The 27,380-nt window shown below is 49.6% G+C and overlaps 1 protein-coding gene across 3 annotated transcripts; it reads left to right on the plus strand.

The window, feature by feature from the left end:
• LOC102055483 (mucosa-associated lymphoid tissue lymphoma translocation protein 1 homolog) lies at nt 1–26,224 on the plus strand. Of its 3 annotated transcripts, XM_055716540.1 has the most exons (15): nt 1–142; nt 590–684; nt 948–1,066; nt 1,373–1,526; nt 2,193–2,371; nt 4,201–4,297; nt 6,344–6,370; nt 6,997–7,200; nt 11,608–11,785; nt 15,431–15,505; nt 16,073–16,230; nt 17,058–17,189; nt 17,336–17,487; nt 22,229–22,354; nt 23,883–26,224. In XM_055716540.1, the coding sequence occupies exons 2-15, from the start codon at nt 675–677 to the stop codon at nt 24,243–24,245; spliced, it is 1,974 nt and encodes a 657-aa protein (XP_055572515.1). In that variant the 5' UTR covers nt 1–142; nt 590–674; the 3' UTR covers nt 24,246–26,224. The 3 variants fall into 3 exon arrangements, with proteins under 3 accessions (XP_055572515.1, XP_055572517.1, XP_055572516.1); XM_055716541.1 differs by lacking the exon at nt 1–142 and having other exon boundaries at nt 398–684; nt 16,103–16,230; nt 23,883–26,211; XM_055716542.1 differs by lacking the exons at nt 1–142; nt 6,997–7,200 and having other exon boundaries at nt 396–684; nt 23,883–26,223.
• Nucleotides 26,225–27,380: the final 1,156 nt, after the last annotated feature.

The following is a 27,380-nucleotide window of genomic DNA, read 5'->3' on the forward strand; positions in this document are numbered from 1 at the left end:
CCGTGATGCCTGCCCCAGCTGATGGGGATTTCTGGGGCAAGCAGGCTGGCGGGGGCAGCGGCACAGGGGCATCAGAGCTGTGGCTCCGCCATGAGCCTTGGGCTGCCGCCCGCCGGAGAGAGGGGAGGGCAGCCGTGGGGAGGTGGGTGCGATGGGCAGGGTGGCCGTGGGGAGGGGGAGAGAGTGGCTGTGGGGATGAGAGCAAGGGTGGTGGTGGGCACGGGGGCGAGGGCACCGGTGGGAGTGAAGTAAGGACACCCGTGGGGATGCAGAAAAGTGTACTTCGGTGGGGGGCACCGTGGGGAGGAGGCGGGGGATGGTCGCGGCGCGGTCACCCGCGGGGAAGGGTGAGGGTATCCGTCGGCAGGGGAGGGGCGGCTGCTTGGCTTCGCTGTGGGAGCGGGGCGGGCCCGGCGGCGGGGAGGGTGCGGGGCCGGCGGCGGCGGGGCTGGAGAGCCCGCCGAGGCCTGTCCCGCCCCGGAGGCCGCCGAGGCCGCCATGGCCGCCCGTCGCCGTGCCGGGTGAGCGGCGCCGCCGGCCAGGCCCGAGCCGCCCTCAGCCTCGGGCGCTGCCGTCCCGCCCGCCGCAGGTACTGCCGCTGCGTCCCCGCGAGAGGAGCCGCCGCGGGCCCGGCCGGCGGCCGCTGAGACCGGGGAGGAGCCGCCGGCGAAGCGATGCAGGAAGGTGAGCGGCCGCCCGGGAGCCCCGAGGCGGCTTGGCCTGGGCCGTGCCCCGTACCCGGGCGCATCGTGCCTTTGGGTCCCGGGGTCGGCCCAGGAAAGCCCCGTGGCCGCTTCTGGGCACGGCAGGCCGAGAGCCCGCGCTTTCCCCAGGCTCGCTCCCTCCCGCGGCGGGAGCCCTGTTGCAGCCCAGGCCGCCGGCTGGGAGTGGGCGCCTGGGCTGCGCCTGCCGGGCTGTGCCCACCTCTGCGACCTGTTTCTCCGCAGCCATCGTGATCACTGAGCAGCCAGTCTCTGTGTCAGTCCCCGCGGGGTACGCCTTCACGCTGCGGTGCAGGGCCGAGGGACGAACGCCGCTGCAGTACCAGTGGTTCTGCCAGCACCAGGTAATAGTGGGGGCAGAGCTGGGCCTGGTGTGGCACCAGCCTGGGCCCCTTCCCCCGGCAGTGGGGCTGCTGGCCCGTTGTGGGCAGATCTGGTGGCTAGGAGAGCAAGGAGAGCAGGGTGGGATGCGTGTGCAGGTGCTGGGGTAGGGTGTGCAATGGAAAAGCTCCTTCTGCATCCCTGCGGATGGAGGAGGGGAGGAAATGTGGAATTTCCACTTTTCCTGGTCTTACAAGGGGCCTGCTGGTGTCTTCTACTGCCAGCGATGACGAGGGACTGGCCGCCTACCGCCTGTGTTTTCCCTTTAGTCTGTCTGCTGCCCAGTTCCTGGTGCCACCAGGCAAGACTTGCCCGTCACTGCACAGCAGACCCAACTGTACACCTGCAGAATCAATGACCTCTACAAAAATGCTGTCTTCACCAACTGGGTGAAGGTGGAGGTCCATCAGTGTGTTGCCAGAGGTACGAGCGTGTCTTCTAGCTTTTCTGTACTTTATGCTTTGCCCACCCTTGCAACAGTGATCCTGTGCAGTTCCTGGGACAGCGTGTCCTCCCAGCTTGAAAATCACAATATAGAGAGATTGCTCCAGCTACCATGAGCCTGCAGGTTAAGCCAGACTACTGCATCCATCATCTGGATGGGTCAGGTCACTGTCATGGTCCCAACAGCCCCAGCTATATGTGCCTGCTCCTCCTGCTGATCGCTTGCTGTGGGTTTCCCAGTTTCCCAGGGTGTTTGCCTGTTTGCATTGGGTAGAGGGACTGGAAAAGGTGATCTGGCTATTTCAAAGCTGAGCAAAAATAGCTCTGGGTGGGTTTGACCTTGGCATGTTTGACTGCACTCTTGGCAGGAAGGGGTGAGCGTCAGGTTTGGGAAGCCGAAAGCAGGGGGTTTTGGTGTGTCATTTACTATCGCAGGTGTCACTCTCAAGGATTCCCTGCTCCCAAAGCAGAAAGATGTAGCGGTGACATTGCAACCACAGCCATCCTGTGGAACAGCATGTCTTGGTGCAGGTGAAAAAGGCTCGCTTTTCTGGCAATACACGCAGGGTCTTATACAGGGGGAAGAATTACCATTGTTTTCTGGCCTTGTGGAGGGAGGACCAATTCCTTGTTGCTGCTTCGCAGGACTGCCGCCTCGGCTGTGGCAAGGAGAACCAGTCATCATCCTCAACCCCATGGAGCAGAGCGGGGAAGTGGGGAAGCCACTACAGCTGCAGTGTGCTGCCATGGGGGTCCCAGCCCCCAGGTACCAGTGGTACCGGAATGGGAACCTGCTGGAACACCAGAAGAAAAAAAAACTCTGGGTAATGTTGCCTTGGGATAGTTCAGAAACTTTGGCTGATGAGGTGGGTGATGGGAGAAGCTCATTGCTGGATGGTGGATGGTGGATGTGGGAGAGACTCAGAAGCCTTGAAGAGACTGCTGAAAATTGTGGTATTGTCATCCTGGACATGACAAGTGGCATGTAGAGGAATGAAGGCAGTGGGTTGATTAACATTGATAAAATGCAGCTGTGGCCTTGTTTTGGTGGCAGTGGGTTGATTGACCTGGATGATGTGCAGCTGTAGCTTGTTCAGCTAAGTGGTTAAATAGCTCTGAGGCCTGTAGGAGAGGGAGGCCTTAGATGGAGGAGGGGTCTGGATAAGGAAGAGTCTGGACCTAGCAGAGACAAGTGGTAGTGTGGTCTGGTCTCTGGAGGATGGAGAAACAGTGTGGACAGTAGAATCTGACCCACAGTAAAGCCTTATTGTAGCTTGCTAGTTTTGTTTGTGGTGTGGCAATTGGTGCCTTGTGAGGCAAACTGTTTTGGATGTGGATTGTGGCAGTCCTTAAGCCTGGCTCATATCTGTGTGTCAGGGCTTGGGCATGCTTTTATCTGTACGATTGGATGAATGCCAGTAGAAAGCAGTTTCTCTTTGCCTGTTGTTTCTGCCTCTCCAGCCCTCAAGAAACAGCATCCTGCTTAGCTATCTTTCCCTGCTGTGTTGCAGGGCTGTGAGAAAGCACTCCATGTATCATCCCTGTTGCTTTGTTAGCTGAGTGAAGGATTCTGGGTGAAGAGTGAATAGGTTTTATGGGCTTCTTTCAAAGCTGTGGATGTTTCTCTAAGAAGTATCCAATTCATAGATGTGTCAAGGGCTCTCGGCACATCTCTCATGCCTTTTTTTGCAGCAGTGGCACAAGGACAACTATGGCATGTCTGTGCAGGGGACTGTGGAGTGGTGGAGCTGTGGGAGTGCTGTCTGCTTGCACGAGAGCTAGAAGGAAAAGTGTTTAGTCCCAGCAGAAAAGTCAGGGAGACGGTGAAAGTCTGGCTTTATTTTGGGTCACTGGCTGAATATAAGTCAGTGCTGACTTCTTGAAGCAAGAAAGGCAGATTTCCTTCTGGGGCATCATGTGAAGGGTAATGAAGATGAGATCCAATCTCTTCTCAGTAATGGTAGAAGATGGTGGCCTCAGATTGCACTTTTCACAGGGAAGTTCACCTGGGGATTAGGAAGAGGTTCTTCATTTGGAGGTGGGTGGTGCTGCACTGGAGCCAGAAAGGCAGCGAGATCTCTGTTCTTGGAGAGAGGAGGTTACCAGCCTGACTCAGTGGTGGCTTTAGTTCCCCTCTGAGCATGAGCCTGGCCTGGAGAATGGCAGAGGTCCTTGCCAGCTAGTACTGCTCTGTTTCTTGTCCCACAGCAAGAGAGATGGATAAGAGTTGAAAAATTGCCAAAGAGAGCAATGGGCATGATCAGAAGTCTAGAAATGTCACCGATGAGGAAAAACAGGCAAGCTTCTGATGTTGGTCATGCACCGTTGTCCCAGTGTGGCTCCTGGGGCAGAGTATGGCTATGACACAGGGTTTTGGGGCTGCTGGGGAAAGAAGGGAAGACACTTGGGCAGAGGATTCTAGTGCTGTAGAAGCTGGAGTCTGCAGCGGACTTTAGCGTCTGGCATTTCTGAGCTTTTTAAAAAGACGAAGGTCATGGGAAATCTTAGCTTTGTGAGGCAAGGAATGAGGTCTTAGCGAACAGCAAGAAAAAAAGACTTTTTATTCCAGGACCACAGATGCCTCTGGCAGATAGGGACAGGGGGCTGCAAACTTTCACCATAAACAGTGTGATTTAACTTTTGGTATGTCTAGATCACCCATGCAAAGGTCAGTGACTCCGGCACATACCTCTGCTGTGCCTCCAATAGCCATGGAGAATGCTGGACCAGCGCCGTGGATATTCACATAGGTGAGCAGAGTCAACCCGCATCTGCTTTGCTGCAGATCACATTATAGCATGAAAAGTAATTAGAGGTCAGAAAGGAATTTAGTGCTCCCACCTGGAAGTGCCAAGCTGGTGAACAAGGAGCCCAGTGCTGTCATGTTACCCTGCAGCTCAGTCAGTGCAGGGGAAGCTGGGCACCAGGGTGTGGGTTAGGAGAGGTAGGATGGGTGGCTTTGACACTGGCACCTTCCCCTAGCTTGGGTGGATCTTTCACGCTTTTATTATCAAAAAGAAAGGCCACCAGTTTGAATACTGCTTCTGCAGGGATCCAAAGATAAGACATTTTGGAGTAGAGCAGCAGCATGGGGATCTGGAGGGAAGGAGGCTGGAGTGCCCTGGCAGTACTTGGGCAGCTGTCATGGGAACAGCCTGCAGAGAGCAGTTTCGCACCCTGGATATACTGGGTACAATGATCTCAGCAGAGCTGTGCAAGGCCTGCTGAGCAGCAAGCTCAGGCATCCGTCAGACCATGATAAATAGGATTCCTTGATAACAAGGTTCAGAGGTAGCGAGGAAGCAATGTCTGAAAGAAAAAACCCAGAACCCAGTGATCTGCTGTACCGCAGCGTGGGTGCTGCTGGGTCCTGCAGTCTGTCAGAAACATACCATGTCTGGGCAGGTTGAGCACTCTCAGGTGCCCATTGTGCTTTTCTTGCCTTGCCAAGGTGCTGGTTTAGTAGCTCCTCAGCCAAATCGCTGTGGGCTCCTATGGTAAACCTCACTTACAGCCTTGCTGATGTGTAGTGGTGTACTCAGACACAAAGAGTTGGAGAGGATGGTGTTTATTTCAGGAATGTCAGGCCCCTCAGGGTGGCAGCCCAGACCTGATGCTGCCAGATCCCAGGGAGAAGATGGGTCCCCAGAGCTTGGGGCATGCTCCACCTTTGGTGTGATGGCGGCCTTTGCCCTTCTGTGAGACAGGAATAGCAGAGGCTAGCTTTGCTGGCTCTTTACTCCATCTAGAGATTTTTCTATGCATAAGCTTCTCATTCCGCCTTTTAGGCTGGCTTTAAAATTGCTCCAGAGTGGAAATTGGTCCTGTGTAGCCAGAGAGCCAGAACAGCATGTATGGGGGCCAGGCAATGAGAAAAGGGGCACCAGATTGGGTTAGGTTCAAAACGTTACAGCTGGCTAGCTTTAACATGCAACAGGCTCTGTCAGAGGTAGAATAGGATGAATGGGCTTGTTGTGATGCCTTTCCAGACACCCCTGCTGCATTAGCAACACTCTTTCAGGTGCTAAACATCTTCCTGACCCCTGTGACTTATGCAATTAAATACCCATAATTTCTTTTTTTGAGCCTGTAGGATTTTAGGGTTTTCTCCTGGGATAGATTTTTTTAGTTATTTTTAATTTCAGTGGAAAAGCTGGAGCTGTTAGGGTAATGATGATTTTAAGAGTCTGGAAGTGCTTGGGCAGGGGAGCTGTGGGGCTTGCAAAAATGAGTCATGTTTGAAGTGGCTTTTCTGAGCTAGAGCTGCTAAAGGCAGGGAAAGGCAAAGCAGGATGCTGAAAGACTGGGAATATTATAGTAGTCAAAAGCAAAGAGGTGACTTCCTCTGTGTTGACTGCTTATGGGGAGAAGCTGTCTGTTGTGAAGCTTACGTTGACCTTGAGTCATGGTGTTTCCTTTGCTTTTGCTGCAGTGAGGGAGTGGACAAGTCACTTTGGGAAGTGTGGCAGCCCAGGCAGGGCTGGTACAAGTAGCGCAGACCTGCTGATGGGTACGAGCTCCTCCATGCTGGCTCTCCTTCCCCTGGTCTGCCCCTTCTCCAAGCTTTGCTTCCTAGCTGCTCAGGATTTCATAAATACCCTAGAATCACCAGACCAGTGTCTTTAAGGTTAGCAGTCAGGCTATGAAGAACTTGCCCAAGGAGTGATGCTCTGCAGTGTTTGATCCAGCTTTGCATTGCTGGGGGATGTTGGAGCAGGTTTCAGACCTGCGATGGGAGCTGGCAGTGGGGTGCTGGGTGCTGGCAGAGGCTTATCACTTCCCTCTTTCTTTTCCAGATATGTGTCGCTCTGAGAAGTTTTTTGGTGAGTACTGTCATCTTTTCTTCCTGAGCAATTATTCCTTTAATTAAAAGCCAGGTTCCAGTGTGGGTGGGAGGACAGGGCATAGAAGTGCCTTTCCTGCAAAGACTGCTTCAAGCCTTTATGTCCCCATTGTCATGGGCTCTCTGCTTTTCTCTGATCACAGCTTCAAGGCAGAGAATGAGTCCCATCCCCTGACAAGTGCTGGTCAGTCTCAGCAAGGGGAGTAAGTTTAATCCCATGAGAGAAAGGACCTCTTAGCCTGGGTCAGTGCATCTCCCTCCCAGGCACCACTGGCACGTAAGACCTGTGGTCATGGTAGGGCAGGTGCCGAATAATCTCGGTAGTGCAGATAATCCTGCACTCCTGGAGTTTTGGTTGTCAAATGAAAACTTTTCAAGGCTTTTTTTTTATTTTTTTTTTATCAAAATGGATGGTTGTGTATTTTGTCAAGGTGTTCTGAAAGGCAAAGGCTTTCTGGAGGGTGCCCCAGGCTTGTAGCAGCATAGGGTCTATCCTTCGTGCTTAGATGTAAGAAAATATTTCCTGTATCTTCACTCCAACAGAAGGATGTGATACCTTGCATCCTGATGAGTGTTTACAGCTTTGTCACTTGGTGTTTCTTTTAGCTACAGGCAAGATAGCGCTTTTAGTGGGCAACAACCACTACCAGCATCATCCCAACCTCATGGCTCCTGTCACAGATGTGTTTGAGCTGAGCCTTCTTCTGGAGCAGCTGAGCTTCCAGGTTGTCTCCCTTTTGGATCTGAACAAGGCTGAGATGGTGACAGCCATCAGTCGGTTCCTGCAGCTCCTTGGGAAGGGAGTCTATGGTAAGGCAAAGCCAGACCAGCTACCTGCCAGTGCTGAGCAGCCGGCAGCTGATGTGTGGATAGCAGTCGTTCATGCCAGGGAGGAGCAGGGATTTGGAAATTTTCTGAACAGCTGTTGAATTAAAAGAAATTGAACTTTCCTTTGTGGCAGGGGACAAGGGAGACCTGGAGCACAGTGTGCAGCTGTACCAGGCCTTGGCAGGAGCCCCTAGATAAACACCATTCAGTGTTGGCCAGGTTACACAGGCAGGCAAAGCAGTTGTTTCTTTAACACATGGCTCACCTCCAACTCCAACAGTATGGTGTCATGCTGAGGTTTTAGGGAGCCAGTGCTTCTGATGGCAAATGGGAGAAGGTGTTTTGATTTTGCCTTAGATGACGAAATAGAGGAGGTTGACCATCGATTGCCCCCACCACTCTCCTTAGTGCAGAGAGAAGCTCCTTTTGAGCTGTGACTGCTACAGCAGGCCGTGATTTCCTTGTTTTTCTTTCCTGATAGTCTAATTTGGGCCTCTGACAACCTTTTTGCCTAAGAGCATTCCCAGCTGCAGATGGCTTTGAGATTATTGCACGCTGTCCTCAGTGGGGAAGTGTTCTTCAAACAAAACCAACCACCAGATCTTGTGGGTCTTAAAGCAGGTGTTCAGATTTGGTGGTAACAACTTCTTTGGGGTTTTTGAGGTTCTCCCAGCCTGAGAGATACCCTGAAAAAAAGCTTGCATATGGTTTTTTTGCTTCCAAATCTTGGTGCAAGGCTTATGTTCACCACCCTCCCAGCTGCGTGGCACACGAGGGCACTCAGACAGTGAAAGTCAGCGTGGGCTAGTTCCAGCCCCATGCTTAGCGTGAGGTTTGGAGGTTGTGCAACGGATAGGGACATGGCCACAAGTGAAATGCTGCAAAGCCACCTCGTTCTGGGAAACACTGACTCACTTGGGGAGGCTGAGCTGGTGAGGAAAGGCAGTACATAGTTGTCGCCACTCTGGCCAAGCACATTGTCTGATGACAGCATATTCCTATGACTTCAACTGCAGCTTCCTTTTGTGGTTGCGCTCTGAAATCCCCTTGCATCTCAAACTTTACCTTCTCTCCCAGACCAGAGTCATCCTGGGGGGCTGCTGTGCTTTTCCCACAGCACTGCTGTTCCTACCCTCTATCTGTGGCATGTGAGGACCAAACGGCATGTTATCCATAGCGCTTCCGTTGTTTTCATAAGCATTGAGAGAAAAAAGATTTGGAAACGGCAAGCCTTTCATGCTGTCATGCCTTATTTAAACTTCTAGTGTTTTTCTGCATTCGTGGGTACTGATCCTTCCTGGCAAAACTGATTTTGTGCACTGGCAGGGAAAACATTAACAACAGAGTTACTGAACCTTGATAAGCCTCAAGTGTTTGCTAGGCATAACCTGCTCTGGATGGTGGTTTTCTTTACAGTTTTCTAAGCTGAGTGGTCTACTATTATTTGGAGGCAGTGAACCCCAGCACAGGCTGGTGCCAGCAATATGATTGAGTTCAGGACTCTAGCTGTAATTGGTGGCATCCAGACTTAATGGTGGGGCATTGGGTCAGTCTTCCTGCTGATTGCCCCAGGGTTTCTCCATTTTAAAGTGTGGTGCCTCTCACTGTGATGTGTCTTCCAGAATTTCTTCAGCTGTTTTCCTTACATAAAATAGAACCAGGTGAAGTACAAATCATTGAAATTAACTTGTCTTGTTAGTAAAAATGCACATCTAGAAGAAGCTAACAAGTCCTATGTATCAATTTTTCAAGGCACTAGCTCCAGGACAAGTATCTAGAACTGACAGAGAGGTTTAGGATTCATGTTAACTCATGGGAAATTAGTGGTGAGACAGCAGCTCCAGGAACAACCTAGGCAGCCTGTTAAAACTACAAAGACCCCAAGGGTGCCTGTGATAGCTGGTCCTGCGCATTCATGTGTGTGTGTTGGATGTGCACTTGCACAGAGGCATCCTGGTGCTTCTACCTGATTTTTCTTGCTCGAGGAACCTGGAGGTGCTATCTGCCAATGAATGGCTTCATTTTCAGGCACAGCAATATTGTATGGCTGCATGTTCAAGGTGATCCAAAGGCTTCTCTAATTCAGTGTGTGGAGGTGGTGGCTCATCTGGCTTCTTTTCCTCCAGATCTCCTTTCAGAAAAGCCGCAGAGGATTTTTGAAGGCCCCAAACATCCCCTGAGTGGTGTAATGCAACCCTCAGGCAAATGAGGAATCTCCCCAGATGTTATCTTGAGTGTCCTAAAAAGTCCCAAGTAAAAAAAATTCAGAAATGCAATGAGAGCAGAAAGTTGTGAGTGAAATTCTAGGAATATGCTGTTATGCTGGCATTAAGCTGCAAACTGACATTTCTGTGTTATAAGCAGTGTCTGGAGCTTCTCCTTTTTAATATGGTACTCAGAAGCTTGTCTCTGATCAGCAATTTTGTCTTACAAGATGTGGGAAGAACATTGAAGTGTTAGCTCGGAATAAAAAAACCCCTTTCTTTCTCTAGGCAAATTGTTGACTTTCCTGTTCAAAAGGAAAGATTAAGTCCAGGAGAGGTTTGCAGAGTTGCTCAGCTGATGTGAAACTCATGTATCTTGACTTGAGCATGAGTCTTTGTGATAGCCTGGGGAGCACTTGACAGTGCATTGAGGGTGTGCAAAAAGACCTCAAAAGTTGCAGTATTTAATGACTGATTCTTTGTGGGTTTTTCTGCAATTCAGCTTTTTCCAAGTGTCAGTGGTGCTGCCTGGTAACAGATGTCATCACCTCCCTTCCATGTACAGGAGGAGAGGCAGAGAGGCAAAATCCATCAGTGCCCCATGATTTGAGGCACCAAACCGGAAGTGCCTGCGTATGATTTTTCCAGAAGGCTTCCTGGCTTATTTTGTAGTCTCAGGGGAGGTTCTTGTGGCTTGATTTGCAAGTTGTGAAAGAAAATTTAAACTTCTGTAGATCAGAGCACACTGTGTCTGGCAGGCAATCTACAAGAAGAGGAACCCAAACCTTGTGGCACCTGTGAGAACACCCATTTGAGTAACTTTCCATTGTCCTCTAAGAATAGAAACCAAAGGTGACTTGAGGCCTTTTTTACTATGAGGTCATGCTTTCCATCCTCTGTATGATGAGATCATGATTTTAGTTCTTCAGCTCCTGCCCCCGTTCACTGCATCCTTTGCAGCATCAGAGATCAAAGTGAATGTCCTGTGAACTACAGGGGCAGGAACAGTGGAGAGAAAGTAGAGAGGTTACTCAGTGAAGCAGGGGCTTTGGCAGCAAATCTGAAGAATTCCTCCTGCTTTGGCCTCTTAGCCACTTGTTCCCATTTCAGACCTCTGGTTCTTCACAAGCCCTCAGTTGTGGTAGTGCAACTGTTTGCATCACCTTGCAATTTTTAACACATTTCAGTTCCCTAAGCTGCTTTCGCCAGGATCCTCCAAGCAATTGCATTGGTGCTGGGAAGAGGTAGGCCGCTAATGTACAGCTTCTTTTCAGGAAGCTACAGCCCCCATGCGGATCCCTGTGCAGAAGGAAAGCCTTTCACCAAACTCAGGGGTTTGAGGGAAGCACCAGCTTGGGCCATGCTGAGCTCTTCTGTGCTGGCTTTCCAAGCTGAATGCCCCTGTGTTGCCATTTCCTGTGAGGGCAGAAACCATTACAAAGTTTTATGTGCTTACGAGTAAAACTCAAAACCAAAGTTCTTGTTAGGTGTTGGACTTCCTACCAACAACTGGATGAGTCTGACTCCTCTCCTGCCTTACAGAGCTGGTATCTGGTCTGAGGTTGTTGAAGTATGTGGTCCGCATGTTCTGGGCATCTGAAGAACTCATCTCTGTCTCTCATTTTTCACCAGCTTTTAGGTTTGTAAATACAGGCAGGCTTTTGAAATCTGGAGAGTGTTTCCCATCACCTAATCATTGCTAGTCTCTCCCCCAAAACTAAGAAGCTGAGGAGCTTCTCATTTTAAAAGCTGTGAATGTGTCTTCCATCATGGTAAAATACTTCCATGCTTCGTCTGTTGTCATATTCTTGGAAAGAGCTGGTGATTGAAACTTTGTTCAAAGGTGGTACTCAGCTGGGCAGATACTGAGCTTGGGTGTGGTAGCATAGATGGTTATGGAAACATGTAAACCCAGCCACTTTGGGGTCTCCTGACAAACTGTGCTGGAAAACACAAGTACAGGAGAGCCTCTCAGGGCTGCTTCCAAATCTGCAGAGGGGAATGGACTGGAAAAAAAGGTTGAAATTGTGAGGTCAACATAGATCCAGTTTCATAGGTGCCGCTGGTCTAGGTCTGTCCTGCACCAGTATCTCCTCAGGACAGGAAGTGGGACATGGCTGTGGGGAGCTGGTTACTGACCTGCAGGTTTGCATCATGACTCGTCCTCTCCTCTTGGTGTTTGCAGCTATATTCTACTATGCTGGGCATGGGTACGAACATTCAGGGAGGAACTACATGGTCCCCATTGATGCTCCACAACCCTATGCCCCTGAGAACTGCATCAGTGTGCAGAGGATCCTCCAGAAGATGCAGCAACAGCAGACAGCCCTGAACCTCATCCTGTTAGACACCTGCAGGAAATGGTAGGGTGCATTCCCCCTTCCTCACCCGGGATGGGCAGAGTGTGGCATTTCAAGGGGTCAGGGGAAACAGCTGTGAGCCTCAGCCCCTGCTTCAGCAGTGGGCTTCTACACTACCACGTGGGGTGTTCCTATGGATTGGGCTGTGTCATAAAATCAGCAAGACTGTCAGGTCTTGCAGGATGTCCTGGGGAGAACAGCTGGTCAGGTATTAGGTGCAAAGAGCATTAGATGATGCCTGAGATCTGCTGGAGAGAAGGAGCTGGAGACCTTCCTTGATTTTTTTGGGGTGAAGAAGCCTGGCAAATGCAGGCAAGTTGCCTAAAGCCTGTGGAGGGATGGCTCTTCCCTGGCATAAATTGTTGGCTGAAACTCAGCATAGGTTTTGTCTTTTTGTGTTTCAGCCCCCTGCACTGAAACACCTGACCTGGCAGGCTGTAGCAGCATCTCACTGACCTTGTGCTTTCATGGTACATGTTGCCCACATGCTCAGGCTGGCACTGTTTAGCTTACCTCTCTCCTCCTGGCTGTGTTTTTGTTAACATCTCAGTGAGAAGAGTGCAGCACAATGGGGCAATATTTTAAGCTGTGCTATTTGTTTTTTACTGGCCTTAAATGCTTCTGAAGTGGTCATGTTGTGAAGTGGGACCCAGGCTGCTGCTGAGGTCAGAGATCAGCTTTTTGCTCTCTGTCTGTGGAAAGCCCATCATGTTCCATTGGTCTGCAGATTTCTATCCTGCAGCTTGTGGGCTGCAGAAAATTACTGCTCACCCATTTTCAGCAGAGGTAGGTAGACTGTTCCAGTAGAAGGTGTCATTACCTCATTTCTTTCAGTCTCCTGAGGCAGATTTACAGGTCAGAAAAGACCTGGAGGGCAAATGCAGAACAGTCTTCCTCTTCCTTCTGTGGTTCCTGCACTAAGAACCAGAAGGACAACAAGATTTTGATACCACTGCCCTGAAAGAGCTGCTAGCCCCTTGAAAGATATTAACTCTCTGATGCCTTTTAGCTGCAGAGGTGGGAATGCTGACTTTGAATAGCTTACAAGCTGTCTTCACTGGGGCTTATCCTGCTGCTACAGCTCTGAGTTGCCAGCATCACTGGAGCTTGATGTCCTTTGATACCTCCTCTGAATGCCCTGTAGTGAAGCATCCCCTTTCCACCTTTTTGCTCACCACTGCTGCTGAGAGCAGAGCATGTTGCTTCCCTGCACTGTCAAGTGCCCCCTGGCACACGTGGCAGCATCTTGCTGCTCTCCCCAGCATGATACCAGGCAGGGGTTGGCTTGCAGCTGAGCAGGAGCACCTGGCTCTCATAGATGCACCAGTGAAGCTGGGCTAGTGTGCCTCCAGGCTGCTGGTAGTCCATCCAAGGGCAGTGTGTGATGGGGAGGGGGTGTGGTGTTGTGGAGGGCTCACTAATGTGAATGGTGACAATCTATGAAATAGATTTGGAGCTGATGTCTCCTTTCTTGGCGTTGCCAGTGATTTCCATGCTCAGCAGAGTTTTAATGATGCTTTGGGAAAAGGATGCAGTGTGAGATCTGCTGTGATGTTTAGGCATGGTTGTGTGGCTGTTCTCTCTCCTCCCCCAGACCTCACACTTCTTTCCTCCCTTTTCCCACAGCAAGCACAGCACCTAGTGCAGTAGGTGTTAATCCCAGGGTTGTGGGGGATTGCTTGTAGAAGCTCTCTCCTGAGCTCGTTTTTCTCAAGAAGTCACTATTTCAGCTCAGCAAAGCATCTGGATTTCATAGTTGTGTGTGTTTACACCACTCTGTAAAACAAGGCTCCTGGGGCCTCCTTTTCCAGTGCCCTTTTGGTTGGACTGATGCTGCAAGTCTGTCAACAGTTTGCTCAGTTGTGCATGAATTGGGAGGAGCTGTGTGTGTGCTCAGAGGGATCTCACCTGGAGTATCTCTTCACCCCATATGTCAGCATCAGAAATGCCAAGGCAATGAGAAACACATCTCCCTTTGCCAAGTGGTAGCAGATGTTCAGCTTCAGCAGAGGAACGAGGAGCATGGAGCCTGTGTGTAGCCTCATATATCTGTGTGCTAATTTTGGGTGGATGTGGTTGCCTCTTCCAGGAGCTCCCTGATTTATGAAGGTTGTTAGCATGTGCTGCTTAGGAGATAGGGCAGCAGGATGACACCATCTGGGATGCAGGTCAGAAACGGATTGCATGGGATTTTCTGTGTAACTGATATTTTTTTTTGGGGGTGGGGGGGCGGTCTGGAGCAGGAAGGAGGGCTGCCACCTTCTCTGCTGTCAGGCCACTCCCTGTGTTTGGTCATGATCTGGAAATGCCTCTGCTGGAGCTTTTCTTCTGCTGGGGCAGGGGATCACAGCCAGCATTTCTGCTGCAGGCACTAGCTGGCCTTGCCAGAGCTCTGGATGCTTGCTGGTGCCATCACAAAAGGTTGGCATCATCTCTTGTATGTGCAGGTTTGGGTAGATGTGCCCAGCATGGGGACAGCAGGACCTCTTCTTATTTTGGGATCCCATGTCTCATTTCTCCTTGGACCTGGAATCCCAGTTTTCTGTGTTCATTTAGGTGCAGCTCAGGAGCAGATAAATTTCTCTGCTAAATCTTCATATTTAGAAGCATAGCTCCTTTTCCACACTTACTCTTCTGATCATCTTTAGAAAACTTAGACAAGCCAGATGAATACTGCCATTAAACATCTCCAGACTGTGCCGCCAGCAGTAGGTAATGTGCTGGCTGATGGCAATATAGCTGTCCCCTCTGCTCTTCTTAGTGTGCCAGCTTCAGCCCCAGATAACTGCTGGAATTGAATAACACAGTGTTGCTGCCTTTGTGCTTGACTGTTGGCCCTGTGCAGTTCGGAACAGCTTCAAGTCATTGATGTAAACTGGAGGCGGCTGTTTCCCATGCTGTTCAGTCTGGCTGCAGTCAGATGGGCAAGGCTTGGCCATTAAGTGCACCCATAATAACTTTTTCAGTGGAAACCAGGACTGTTACCCCACACCTACCTGATTTTGGAAATAACAGGATCTGTTCTCACTGACCTGCATCTGAACCAGGGTGCTGGGACCAGTTTTGGGCTTTGAGACCTGGATGTGTGTCCTGATCCCATCTCTGAGTGGGATCCGGAGGTCTATCAGCTGTAGTGTGCTTTGGTTTCCTGGGGCAGAAGGTGTGTGCATGGTCTGGAAGGGACCTGTGGGGTATCCCAGACCCCTGGGACAGGCGATTGAGCCATAGCCATGCAATATACACGCCTCTGACTTCTTAGGGACAGTCATCCCTTGGGCCACAATGAACCCGTATGTTCTCTGCATGTGCTGCTGCCTGGATGTGTTAAAAGACAGCCTCAGGAGTGAGGAGGCATTGCACCCACAGCTCCCAGGCTCACTTCAAGGCAAGGAGCAGTTCACCGGTGCAGACAGGTCAGAGCTAGCCCTATATACTTGTTGTTTCCCTGTGGTTTGTGTTCTTCATAGGGCTCCAGGCTTTAGCCTCTGTTGCTGCCCAAGTAATATGGGTGGTTATATTTGATGTGGGGGTTGGTGTTATTGCCATACATAGGAGATGGATGTCGTGGAGCATACAGTCTCTGTCCCCTCCAGGCATATGCTGATGGATTACCTCGATATTGACTCGTACCTTTGTCTCCTCTTCTAGGTACAACCCAGAGTGTGCCCTCTCCCAGGTGCAGCCACTGGAGCCCTGGGGCAATACCATTTATGGCTATGCCACGTAAGTGCATTTTGCCATCCTTACACTGTGACACAGAATCAAATGTTGGCGCAGCCACATCTTCTCGCATCCTTTGATGTGTGGTAGCTTTGGAGACTTGAGAAGTCTTCTCTTGTGTTTCCTCTGGCGCTCACCCTTCATCTCTAGCATTTGCTGTTCAGGCACTTCTTTCCTGCATCAGTTGCCACCTCAACACGTAACCTGTATCAGCTCTTGTCATATATACTTCCAGGCCTGAGCCTGATTCCCAAGGTGTGTGTGCTCTGAGGTCAGTTGAAGCCTCCTGAGAGAATCAGTGCGAGATGATCAGTGTTGCTTACTGCTCCAGTGCCAGTTCTACTGTCTTTTCAACTGTTGTCACCCACCTAGGCGGGCAAAAGAGGCTGTGTTCTTCTCTCCCACCCCTCTCTGCTGCTTTTTCCCATCCTGTGCTCTTCCTAGCCTTTCCTGGGCCAAAACCAAGCACTTTGTGTCATTAGCTTAAGGAGCTAATTCGGACTCATCCAACAGAGTCTGGATGGAGTCAGCAAGCTCTGACTCACCCCTGGGGCTTTGTGCCTATTGCAGAAATGTGAGGATGAGTCCTTACTCTTGCAGGAGCGAAGATGCAGAAGCCTATGAATTGCAGGATGGGGAGTTCACCTCTGGGATCTTTATGAAATACCTGAAGAAACATATTCTGCAAGAGAAAAAGGTTACGCACATGCTGGAGGATGTGTTAGAAGGTAAGGGATGAGCTACAAAACATCTGTGTCAGTAGCAGGGGTGGGAAGAAATAGCAGCAGAAATCGAGTGGCTCCATGCCACCCCATCACTGCCAGCCAGCCAGCTGTCCCTCCCTAAAAACCTGTTGTGGTTTAACCCCAGCCAGCAACTAAGTACCATGCAGCCCCTCACTCATCCACCCCACCATGGTGGAATGGGGAGGAGGATTGGGGAAAAAGGTAAAATCTGTGGGTTGAGACAAGAACAGTTTAACAATTAATAGTTTTATAATAATGATGATGAAAAGGGAGACAACAAAAAGGGAGAAATAAAACCCAAGAAAGACAACTGATGCACAATACAGTTGCTTGCCAGCTGCTGACGCCCAGCCACTCCCTGACCAGTGATTGGCCCCTCCCAGCCAACTTCCTCCAGTTTATATACTGAGCATGACATTCTATGGTACGGTATATCGCTTTGGCTAGTTCAAGTCAGCTGTCCTGGCTCTGCTCCCTCCTGGCTTCTTGTGCACCTGCTCACTAGCAGAGCATGGGAAACTTAAAGTCCTTGATTTAGAGTAAGCACTGCTAAGCAACAACTGAAATACTGATGTGTTATCAACATTATTCTCGTACTAAATCCAAAACACAGCACTGTACCAGCTACTAAGAAGAAACTTAACTCTATCTCAGCAAAAACGAGGACAAAACCAAATCACAGGACATGCCCCGTGTGAGCTTTTAGTAACCTGGCAGCAGTATGGAGATGTTCAGGTAGGGTCTGAAAAGGCAGGGAGATAAATAAGGAACCTGGAGTGACCCTTGCACCTCCAAACTCTCTCCCCCAGACATTGGCCAGGATCCCTTGGTCACTGGGAAGCAGGTGATGGAGATCAAACACACTCTGAAGGAAGCCCGGTCCCTGACAGACCCGATCTATCCCTTGGGAGCAACTGCTGAGTGCTGGGGATGCAGCCACGGTAAACCATGCAGAGAATGGGGAGGGCTATCAGGTGGAGGGGGAGGAGAGAGCTGGGGGTCCCAGTACTCCTCAGGGACATAGGTCTGCAGAGAAGTGTTGGCAGGGCTCTCTGAGGAGCTGACCCTCTTTGGCTTTCCCTTCCAGAGCCGCTGAGCAAAATGGTGATCTTCCCCTGTGGGGCACAGGTGGAGCTCCACTTCCACTGGCTCTTCTCCAACCTGATGTATGTGTGCGCCAAGTTGCAGCCTGCCCCGGACCATGTTGCTGATGCTCGCCTCCTGCTTTGCCAGCCCACTGTGAGTCCTCTGGCTGGTCCCCTTCTCCTGAGTTCCCACTAAGTTTCTTACCCAGGGCAGAGTTGGGAGAGTGGTTAGGGTGAGTCCAAGGGGCCCTAAGGGCTGGGAAAGGCTGAACCCACATGGAAAAGGATTCCCTTGTCTGCTACCTCTGATGCAAATAATTCTCTCTGCAAACACCTCTTCGAGTGCCCCGCAGACTGCCTCCCTTGCTCCTAATGCATCACAAAGTATGTGGTTCAAGTTTTGGTGCCTTTAGCTGTTGCCACTCAGACAGATTTCTGACCTGCCTGGTTAAATTACTGCATTTAATCTGACTGAGGTGAAGTGCCTTTCTGTTTTCCATGTTTGGAAGCAGATGTGGCTTTTTGAATCATGCCTTCTTAGCCCACTGTGCTAATATATCTTAATGCAACAATATACTTCCCTGCTTCCTTGTACCCTTTCTCACACCTTTCCTAACAGACCACATGCACAGTGTGGCCTTTCCTGGTGGTCTCCATGCCACCTCTAAAGATTAAATTTGCTGCTGTGTTTTGCTAACAATCTTCCTCATTTTCGGTAGTCCTTTCTCTGAAGCGTAGTATAACTGTGGTGGATTTTTCAGCCCTTGTTGCTCCTGGAGGTATGCTGCCCCTAAGTATGTTGTGGTCACTGATGCAACGCGGTGCATCCAGCAGGAGGTTTGGAGCCTGATCCTGCCCATTTCCAAGCTGGAGCATCGTTTTCCCCTGTGAGCTCCCTAATCATGCATGAAAGTTGTGTGTGTGCGTGTCTGCATGTGTTTGTGTGCATCCACCCCACATCTGCAGTTGTAGGGTAAGGGGGACCCGGCTGCCTGCTCCTGCATCCAGAGCTGTCTCCAGAGGGACTGGGGAGACCAAAAAGGGACCCCTGTAATGCCAGGGCAGTAGGATCCCCATCCCTGTCCTACTCCAGGGCAGTGCTAGGTCACACTGACCTCCGGTGGTGCCTGCTGATGTGACAGCACATCCTCTCCGGATTGCAATTAATCTACCCCACTTTAAACATCCACAGCGAGGCCACCCCCTCTTGCCTGTGAGACCACAGGGAGATGCACGGGTGCCTGCAGGAGGGCACGATCTGGGCAAGCTGGCTGCATCCTTGCTGTGCCAGCGCTCCTCAGGGATGCTGAGGCGAGCTGGGGAACTGTCTGGGTCACGCTGGCATTGCTGAGATGCAGGAGTTGGAGGCTGAAGGCCAACAGAAACAGGCTCAGTGTGAGGTGCATGTTATAAGCCCTGGGGAAGGAACCCAGGGAGACATTTGGCTGAGGAAATTGTAGTTTTCCCACCATTTGCCACATTCTGCTTATCAAAGTGACTTAAGCAGAGAGCCTGGGCTTGCCAGAGATAATTGTTGTGGAATTTTCTATCATTGATCAATTTTCTTTCGTTGTCCAGCGGTAGTGTTCTCTCCCGTCTTGTGTCATGCCTGGCTTGCATTTTTTACTTGACAAGCGCAGTCTTCAGTGAGAGAGGCTGCTGTAGGACACCTGTAGAAAGGAATGATACTGAGAGCTAAAACTTTCCCATTTTTTTTTTTTTTGCTCTGTGCTGTTTAAGTGCTTACTTTTTAAAAACTGTTGGATCTCCTTGTTTTCAAGTCACTTGATCTGGAGCTGATTGACCTAATGGCCTCTCCAGTCACACTTTCCCCAGTTTATGTAGAATATCAGAAACTCTGGGCCAGCCAAAACTTTGGGCATCATCCTTATTAAAAAATGCAGTCCACCATGGGAAAACATTTATAAATAATTATGAATTGGCTAAAAAAATGTTTAGAAAAAACCTCCATTTCCTGACTCCTACACAGCCAGAAATGATCAAGGAGACTAATGGAAGGGAATACTTACCTGCATGCACTGTAATTACTTTGTGGAAGTCATTGGCACAGGAGGCTATTGAGGCTGGGAATTTAGCAGAGTGTGGATACTTGTGGATAACGAGTTACTGTCAGCTGAGGGGCTTTGAATCTTATGTGTCAGGGCTTTAACTCATCCCTCAAGATTAGGTAGCTCCTCACCTAAGTGAATGTCTTGAAGGTCACTAGGCTGGAGAGCTGTGTTCCTGTGGGACGTGGCCCTGGAGAGACAAGAGGTCCAGGAGAGCTGGTGAATTTTCAAGGATCCTGATGATCAGGGAGTCAAGCATAGGTGGCAGGAGGCCTGCATGGATGTGCCAGAGACTCCTAACTAAGCTCATGCATGAAAAGTTGTGCAAGAGGTGAAAGCAAGGGTAGATGACATAGGAAGACTATAGAGATGTGGTTCAAGCACATAGACATGGGGTTAGGAAAGCCAAAGCCCATCTGGAACTGAATCTGGTGGCAACAAGAGGGGCTTCTACAAGTATATCGGCAAAGGAAAAGCAAGAGGAAATATGAGCCCACTGCTAAATGGGATAGGGTCCCTGGTGACACAGGGCATGGAAAAGTTTGAGATACTCAATGCTTTCATCACCTCTGTCTTTACTAATCAGACCAGCCTTCAGGGCTCCCAGAACCCTGACACTAAGGGGAAGGTCTGGAGCAAGGTAGACTTACAGTTGGTGGAAGAGGACCAGTTCATGGAGTGCTTAAACTGGACATTCACAGATTCATGGGACCTGACAGGGTGCACCCATGAGTGTTGACAGAGATGGTGATGAGACTGCAAGGCCATTCTACATCAGTTCATGGTGGTCTTCCTGATGCCTGGGAGAAAGCCAGTCTCATTCCTGCCTTTGAGAAGGGCAAGAGCAAAGATTTGGGCAACTACAGACAGATCAACTTCACCTTTATCCCTGGGAAGGTGATAGAGCCAATAATCCCTGAAGCCCTTTACGAACATAGCAAGGACAAGAAGATGATTGGGAGCAGTCGCCAAAGGAGAGGCTCTGCCTGATAACCTGATAGCCTTCTGCATTGAAATTTCTAGCTCAGTGAATGAGGGGAGAGCAGTGGATATTGTTTGTTTTGATTTAGCAAGGCTTTTGATACTTTCTCCTGTAATATCCTCATAGACCAGGTGATGAGGTACCAGACTAGATAAGTAGATGAAGTGGATTGAAAATTGGCTCAGCTGCCAGACTCAAAAGGCTGTGATCAGTGGCATGAAGTCTAGATAGATGCCAATAGTGGGGAGCCCCAGGCATCAGTAGTAGGGCCAATACTGGTTTATATCTTCATTAAAGATTGATCTGGATGATGGGGCAGAGCATCCCCTCAGCAAGTTTGCTGCTCACGCAAAACTGGTAGGAACAGCTGATGTACCAGGGGGTTGTGCTGACATCCAGAGGGACATGGGCAGGCTGGAGAAATGGGCCAGCAGGAATCTTAGAGTTCAACAAGGGGAAATGTAAAGTCCTGTATCTGAGGAGGAATAACCCCATATACAGGCACAGCTGTGGGTCAAGAGGCTAGAAATCAACTTAGCAGAAAAGGCCCTGGGGGTGGTGGCAGACATCATAGATGCTATGCTGACCATAAGCCAGCAATGTATTGCTGCCTGCACAGTGAAGAAAGCAAATGGGATCCTGAGCTGCATTTGGAGGAGTGCTGCCAGCAAGCTGAGGGAGGTGATCTGTCCCCTCTGCTCAGCCCTGGTGAGGCCGCATCGGCAGAGCCATGTCCAGTTCTGGGCTCCTTAGTACAAGAGAGACATGGACATACTGGAGAGAGCCCAGTGAAGAACCACAAAGGTGATGAAGAGACGAAAAGCTGAGAGCTGGGACTGTTCAGCCTGGAGAAGAGAAGGCTCAGGAGGATCTCGTCAATTTATATAAAAACCTGCAGGGAGGATGCAAAGAAGACAGAGCCTGGCTCTTCTCAGTGGTGCCCAGTGGCAAAACCAGAGGCCATGGGCACAAACTGAAATGCAGGATATTCCACTTAAAACTGAGAACTTCCCTACTCTGAGGGTGATTGAATGCATTGTTTCTTTTGAAAAAACAGGGCTGTGGGTTTGGTTTTTACTTTTCATTAATGACCTCAGTGATGCACCATAGCATGCACTTATTAAATACACAGATGCTGTAGCCATCTCTGCAAGGTGCTGAAAGACAGGGTTAGATTCTAGAAGGAGATGCAATCTGAGGTCAAGGCTAATGCAAGTTACTGCATGTGTGTGGGAATAAGCAGTAGTGTAAGCATGGGATGGGAAATGAGTAGGGTACCAGTTCCGGTCAAAGGCCATGACAGCTGGTGCAACAAAGTCAGGGCAGAAAACTGTGCCAAGGTTGTAAACAAGAGCTCTGAGACTTGTGCAAGATCCTTTCTGGCTTTCCTCACTGTTCTGGATAAGTTTGAGTAATTCGGCAAGAATTGCCAGTTCTGTAGATGGTGAAGCACTAACTCAGCACCCGGCACAACTCAGAGCTTCCTCCAACTATGCTCGTGGAAAATGTCCTCCTTGACACACTGCTTAGTCTACAGGTGGCTGTGATACCAGCTGTTGCTGCTATATGCTCTGGTGGAAATCCCATTATACCACAGTTTTCCTGGCAAACATGCTCAAGGGATGTTTAGTTAGGTCTTCCCATTGATATGCACAAGGCGAGTGTGTAAAATCTCTATATTTCTGTTACTTGCACTCTGTAGTATTTCCATTAGCCAAAGTGCCAAGGGCACAGCCTAGCCCCAGGCACTGCTGTGTGCAGAGAAGCAGCATGTTTGATGGGCAGTTGTACCTCCATGTCTGATGCTGAAATTTCCTTGTTTCCTCTTTGTTTTCCTGACCCAGGAGATGGACCACACAGCCATCCTGAAAGAGTGTCACCTGGACCAAGTGGAGTCTCTCCTCGCCTCTGTGTACAAGCGAGAGGAGCTGGACTGTGTCTTCCAGCTCTGTGGACTACAGAAGATCCAGGTAGGGAGCTGCCAGGTGCAAATCTCTGTGGTTCACCTGCACCCTGGTACTCCCCATCCCTGCTGGCTCTAGCTGGATGTGCCCCTCTTGACTGTCTCTTGATTCCATGTGGAAGGTGCTTGGCATGCTTGTGTTGGTGTAACATCCAGATTGATGTTAGATGAACTTGTTGACCTTCAAGGCACAAAAGCCATCCTCTTTCTCTTGGTTTACTCTGTTTTTCTGTGCTGCCTGGCCAGGGGGCTGTTCTTTGCCTCTGTCAGCCTAGGGGAGATTAGACCGGCCCAAATATTTAAGATTAAGAATGTCTCGCTAATCTGTGTGCTTGCCTGAGAGATGGGCTCATGGGCTGGCCAGGATCTAAAGCAGTGGGAGAGTTTATCCCCTGCTGTCAAGGTGACACTATCAAGCCTGAATCCAAGCTATGCATCTTTGGCATACTTAAAAAGACCCTTGAACTACTTAAATACCATGAGAGAGGCAGAATTGTTAGTCCCCTGGCTCATCTCTTCCAGCAGATTATCTCTCCAAAAATAGCAGTGTGCACCTTGTTTCTCATTTTGGTGGTTTTTTTTCCCTTCTCCAACACTCAGCCATTGGATCTTGCCAGCTTCTTATCTGCTCTGTTCCACACAAGCTCACACTGAATGTTGCTCTTGAGCTGCTGCCTGGATCTGCCTACAACAAGCTCTGTTTGCTGAGTGCATGACATGTCTCAGCATATGGCAGCTCTTCCAGTCCTTGATTGTTCCTGGAGCTCTTTTCTGAACCCTTCCCAAGCATTCAGCATTGCTTTTAAGCGCAGACATGAGATCTGGACACTGCACTGCCTGCTAAATTTTTTTTTTCTTGCTTCATTATACATCTCCCTACTTTGCACAGCCAGGCATCTCAGGCACAGTGCCGTGTTGGGGGTTCACATTCAGGGATTTGGCTGCCATGAATATGGTTATTTTCTGATTTCTTCACCATCCTTTATAAAAATCTAAAATAGTGCTAGGCTGCAAATGGATCCCTATGGAGCGCTGCTGTTGAAAACTATTGGCTTTTACTGTGTGATGTGTGTGTTATTTAAGTGGTTCATATTCCTTCCCTTGCATGCTTTCCTCTTGTGTGTGCAGCAGCCCCATGCCCTGGCTGGGATGAACATCATGCTGTTCCTTGTGTGGGTGCAGCTTGCCCGTGTGCAGTCCCTCTCCCCATCTGCTCCCCTGTGCCAGTGTCCTGGGGGTGATGCTCTCAGTGACAGTGCCCTGAACTGGGCTAATGAGTTCTCAAGTTAGGTGGCCTGATTTCAGGAGAACTCTTAAAATCCATAAACCATGGTTGAGGCTCACAAATGTCATCAAGTGTATGCAACTGCTCATTTTCTCTGGCAGTAGCATTGCTGCATCATGCCACAGCATGGGGCTGTGAGCCTACAGAACAGCCAGCAGAGTCTCAGTTTTGTTGACAGTGGCAATGGAGAAAAAGCTCTGCTTCAAGTCTGTCTCTGATTCACTTTGTGTCCTTTGTTCTCCCCTTCCAGACAGACGTGGTCCTGCAGTTGGATTTGCATTACACTCAGCTGAGCACAAAACAGAGGACTTGTGAAAGCCTGCAAACAACCCTCCAGAAGTCTCTGCTAGGGCAGTTTTTCAGCCAGAGGAATTACTCCCAGCCAAGCTACCAGACAACTCCTGCTTGCACAGGCAGCATGTGCCTCCAGGTTGTGTCGGTGCTGAGTGGGGACCCAAAGGGGCAAGCATCTCTGAGGACAGGCTCTGGCCACAGCTTGCCCAGCAGCAACCCCTCCAACTCCAGCGGTGAGCCAGAGGAGAATGATGAGAATGACCTCAGCGAGCTCTGCTCAGCACTGCTCCGGGCTGGCCCAGGGCAGGACTACCCTTGACTCCTGCTGGTGAACATGGCCAGCCTTGAGAACTGCTGTTTTTAATAGAGGCAACAGTTATTTGAAGGCTAAATACATCAAAATCCACCAGCTGCTTTCCAACCTCAGTGATCACCCTAGCCAAATGAGGCCAAGGCTGCTTTTTTGGAAAGGCTTCTCCCATCTGCACCCTGTGGTGTGCGGGGTCTGAAGCCCACTGGAAATAACCCTTGTCCCATGGGAGCAGCAGGAATCAGCAAGGAGTCATTGTTGTGTCTGGTGGAGGACGGGGCCACTTGACAAGTCATAACACTGCCAGGCAAAACTCAATATCACTTAAAGTCAAGGGCACTGGCTGATATTTTCTGCAATTAGACTTTACCTGAAAGTGAACCTAACAGCATTAAACATGAAACCTATAAACACTACAGACCTGTGCTACAGCAGTGACACAGCCTCAAAACCCAGCTACAACTGCTGATTCTCATTGCACTTGTGCAAGGGACACAAGGTTTGACCAAGGGATCCAGATGGAGCTGTGAATGTACAAGTTCTCCCCTGGGACTGCAGCATGGTTTTCTTTCCTTGTGAGTCCTGCCTGTGTCAAAGCAGTTTTTAAGTTATGCATTTATGTATTTCTAAAGAATGTATTTATACCTGGGGCAAGACAATTGCTTGCCAGGAAAAGGAAGGTCAGATGTTCCATCAAGTGTGTGTTTACAGTGAAGGCTGGTTTTCCATAAGTAGTAGCCACCAGGCAGGTGTACTTACGTGTGCCCCTTCTAGTGGTACATAGGGGCATTAAAGCATGTTGAGTCTTGTGTGGTTCTGAGTTCCTGTCAGATGCAGAATTTCCTACATGTGAGAGATGGAAAGACCAGGATGGAAGGTGAAGAACCTCAAAAAAGTTATTGTGAAAATTGTTTTTCAAAGTGAGTGCCTGTCTTTGTGGCGTTCACAATGTGGGTACATTCACTGTGGGCAACCTCAAGCACTACCTTTCATGGACAACCAGCTGTCCAGAGGGAGCCACAGGTGGGCAGGAGCTAAAGGACAACCATGTGGGCATAGTCCCCTCCCTGCCTGCTTCTCTAATACTTGTTTGATAAAGGTTTCATCATCGCTTCAGGTAATTGCTCAGCAAGGGACTGGGAGGGTGGTCAAATAGTTCAATAGAAGCCAGTGACCCCAACGAAGTATGGGATCTCCATCCTTGGGTGACAGGTCACTCTGGACTGGAGAAGGTGCTGATGAACTGATCCAAGCTGACAGGGTGCTGGACCAGAGACTGCCAGAGGTCCCTTCAGGCTGTTGTGGTCTTGTGGAAGAAAGTGCTTGGAGATCAAAGAATTCTTGAGAGGTCAAGGATGGTGGGGCAAGGAGAGTGCCCAAAGTCTGTCTTCTGTCTTGGTCTAAAAGAGGGATGGAGAGGGCATTTTCTGAGTTTTTGTTCTTTAGCAGTGAAGATACTTGCATCTCCCATCTATGGTATCTGTTGCCGCATGGAAAAATAGGAAATGTTCCTTCCAGATAAACTGTCCTATAAGTGCTGGAAACCTGTCCAAAGAGAACAGAGGAGGCTTTTATTCTCCTTACAGTGAGTAGAGCCAAGAGAAAGAAGGAGGGCCCCATCTGGCTCAAGCCTAGAAAGTCTCCTAGGAAAAAATGTAAAGCTAAAAAATTTTTTAAAATTACAGGATGTAGCTTAAATAAGATGGACTGATAGAGAAACTAAATCAGAAAATAATAGTGGAAGGGAGAGCCGAAGATCAACTCAACACCAGCAGAAACTTAAGACAGGGCAGTGGGAATGGCTGTGATGGCATTTGGAGGAGCTGAGAGTTGTTGCCTCTATGAGGATGATTTACACCGTCCTATACTGTTGGGGCAAGATGTGTTTCTGACTCGCATAATCATGGCAAATGTCATATCATGTGAATGATAATCTCATTCAAAGCAAGGCTGTTTATTTTGTCTGAATAAAACACTGTTGGTGTTTTTGAATGCAAGTTTCATGTGGCTCTGAGTTAACTGCCTTAGTTTTTCCCTCTGATGACCAGGGTGTAACTTAATACTGACCTAATGGGTTTTTATGCTTTGAACTCTAACTTCCAGGCTCTAATGTGTGAAGATTATTCCTTTTTTTAAGTAACGTCATATTGAAGTTTGGATTTAGAAGGTGGATCAAATGATACTAGATAGGATTAAATGGTGTCAGGTGAAACATGTAGATAAAATAATGTCAGGATTCATTGTGAATTAGCAGTCTCCTTTGGAAAGTGTGGCTCTCAGGTGGCTGGGTCAGACTTAGGAAGCCTCCCATCCCAGTGCCAGCCACAGGACTTGTCCCTGTCATCAGCTGTCCTGCTCCTTCAAGGAGACCCTGCAGCCAAGCCTAGGGCTACCACCATGTTTCTGTGCACCTCAGATGACTGTGTATTATCACTGAGAACACAAGCACTTGCAAAACTGAATTGCAAAGGTGGAGTTTGAGTGTGCCCTGGGCCTCTGGCCATCACAGCCTGCTACCCAGCCACCGGCTGGGTTCATTGTAGGAGGGGGTGAAGCTGTGTCTGCCTTCAGCCCCCTGCCTTACATGTGAAATCCAAACTCTCCTGTGGTGGTATAACTGTTCAGTGCCAGTAAATTTGCCCTTGAATCTGTGTTTCTCTCTCCCAGCGTCGAGGACAGCTCATCCAAGATTACTGCGCTTCTCTTGACCACATTCTTCCCAATCTGCAGCCTTCCCAACTTGCAGCTGTAGTCCTTGGGCTTCATAGGCTCCCTGTGGCAAGCCTGAAGCAGATAGGAAGGAAGGAGCAGCCACCTCTGTGCAACGCACCAGCATTTCCTACTCTGCTCTGCCCAGCATGCCTGTGGCCCAGTAGTCCCAGCAGCCTTTGTCCACTCAATGCTTGGTTTCTCTCTTCATTGCAGCTTCTTCCATCCATCCTGGCTCCTGGACAACACTGCTTTCCCCTCACCTCTGTGTGACCTGACTTCACCTCTTGCTGCCATATCTCTCTGGCTTCCCCTTTGTCACAGCACTGACACCACAACAAGCAGCCATTCGTACTGCTTCCCTTTCTCACCTGACAATGTGTATGCCACCCATCTTTCTATGTCATTTCAGGTTATTCCTCTGTCCCCACTGAT

The sequence above is a fragment of the Falco cherrug genome, chromosome 7, assembly GCF_023634085.1.
Source record: "Falco cherrug isolate bFalChe1 chromosome 7, bFalChe1.pri, whole genome shotgun sequence".
In the NCBI taxonomy this organism is placed as follows: Eukaryota; Metazoa; Chordata; class Aves; order Falconiformes; family Falconidae; genus Falco; species Falco cherrug.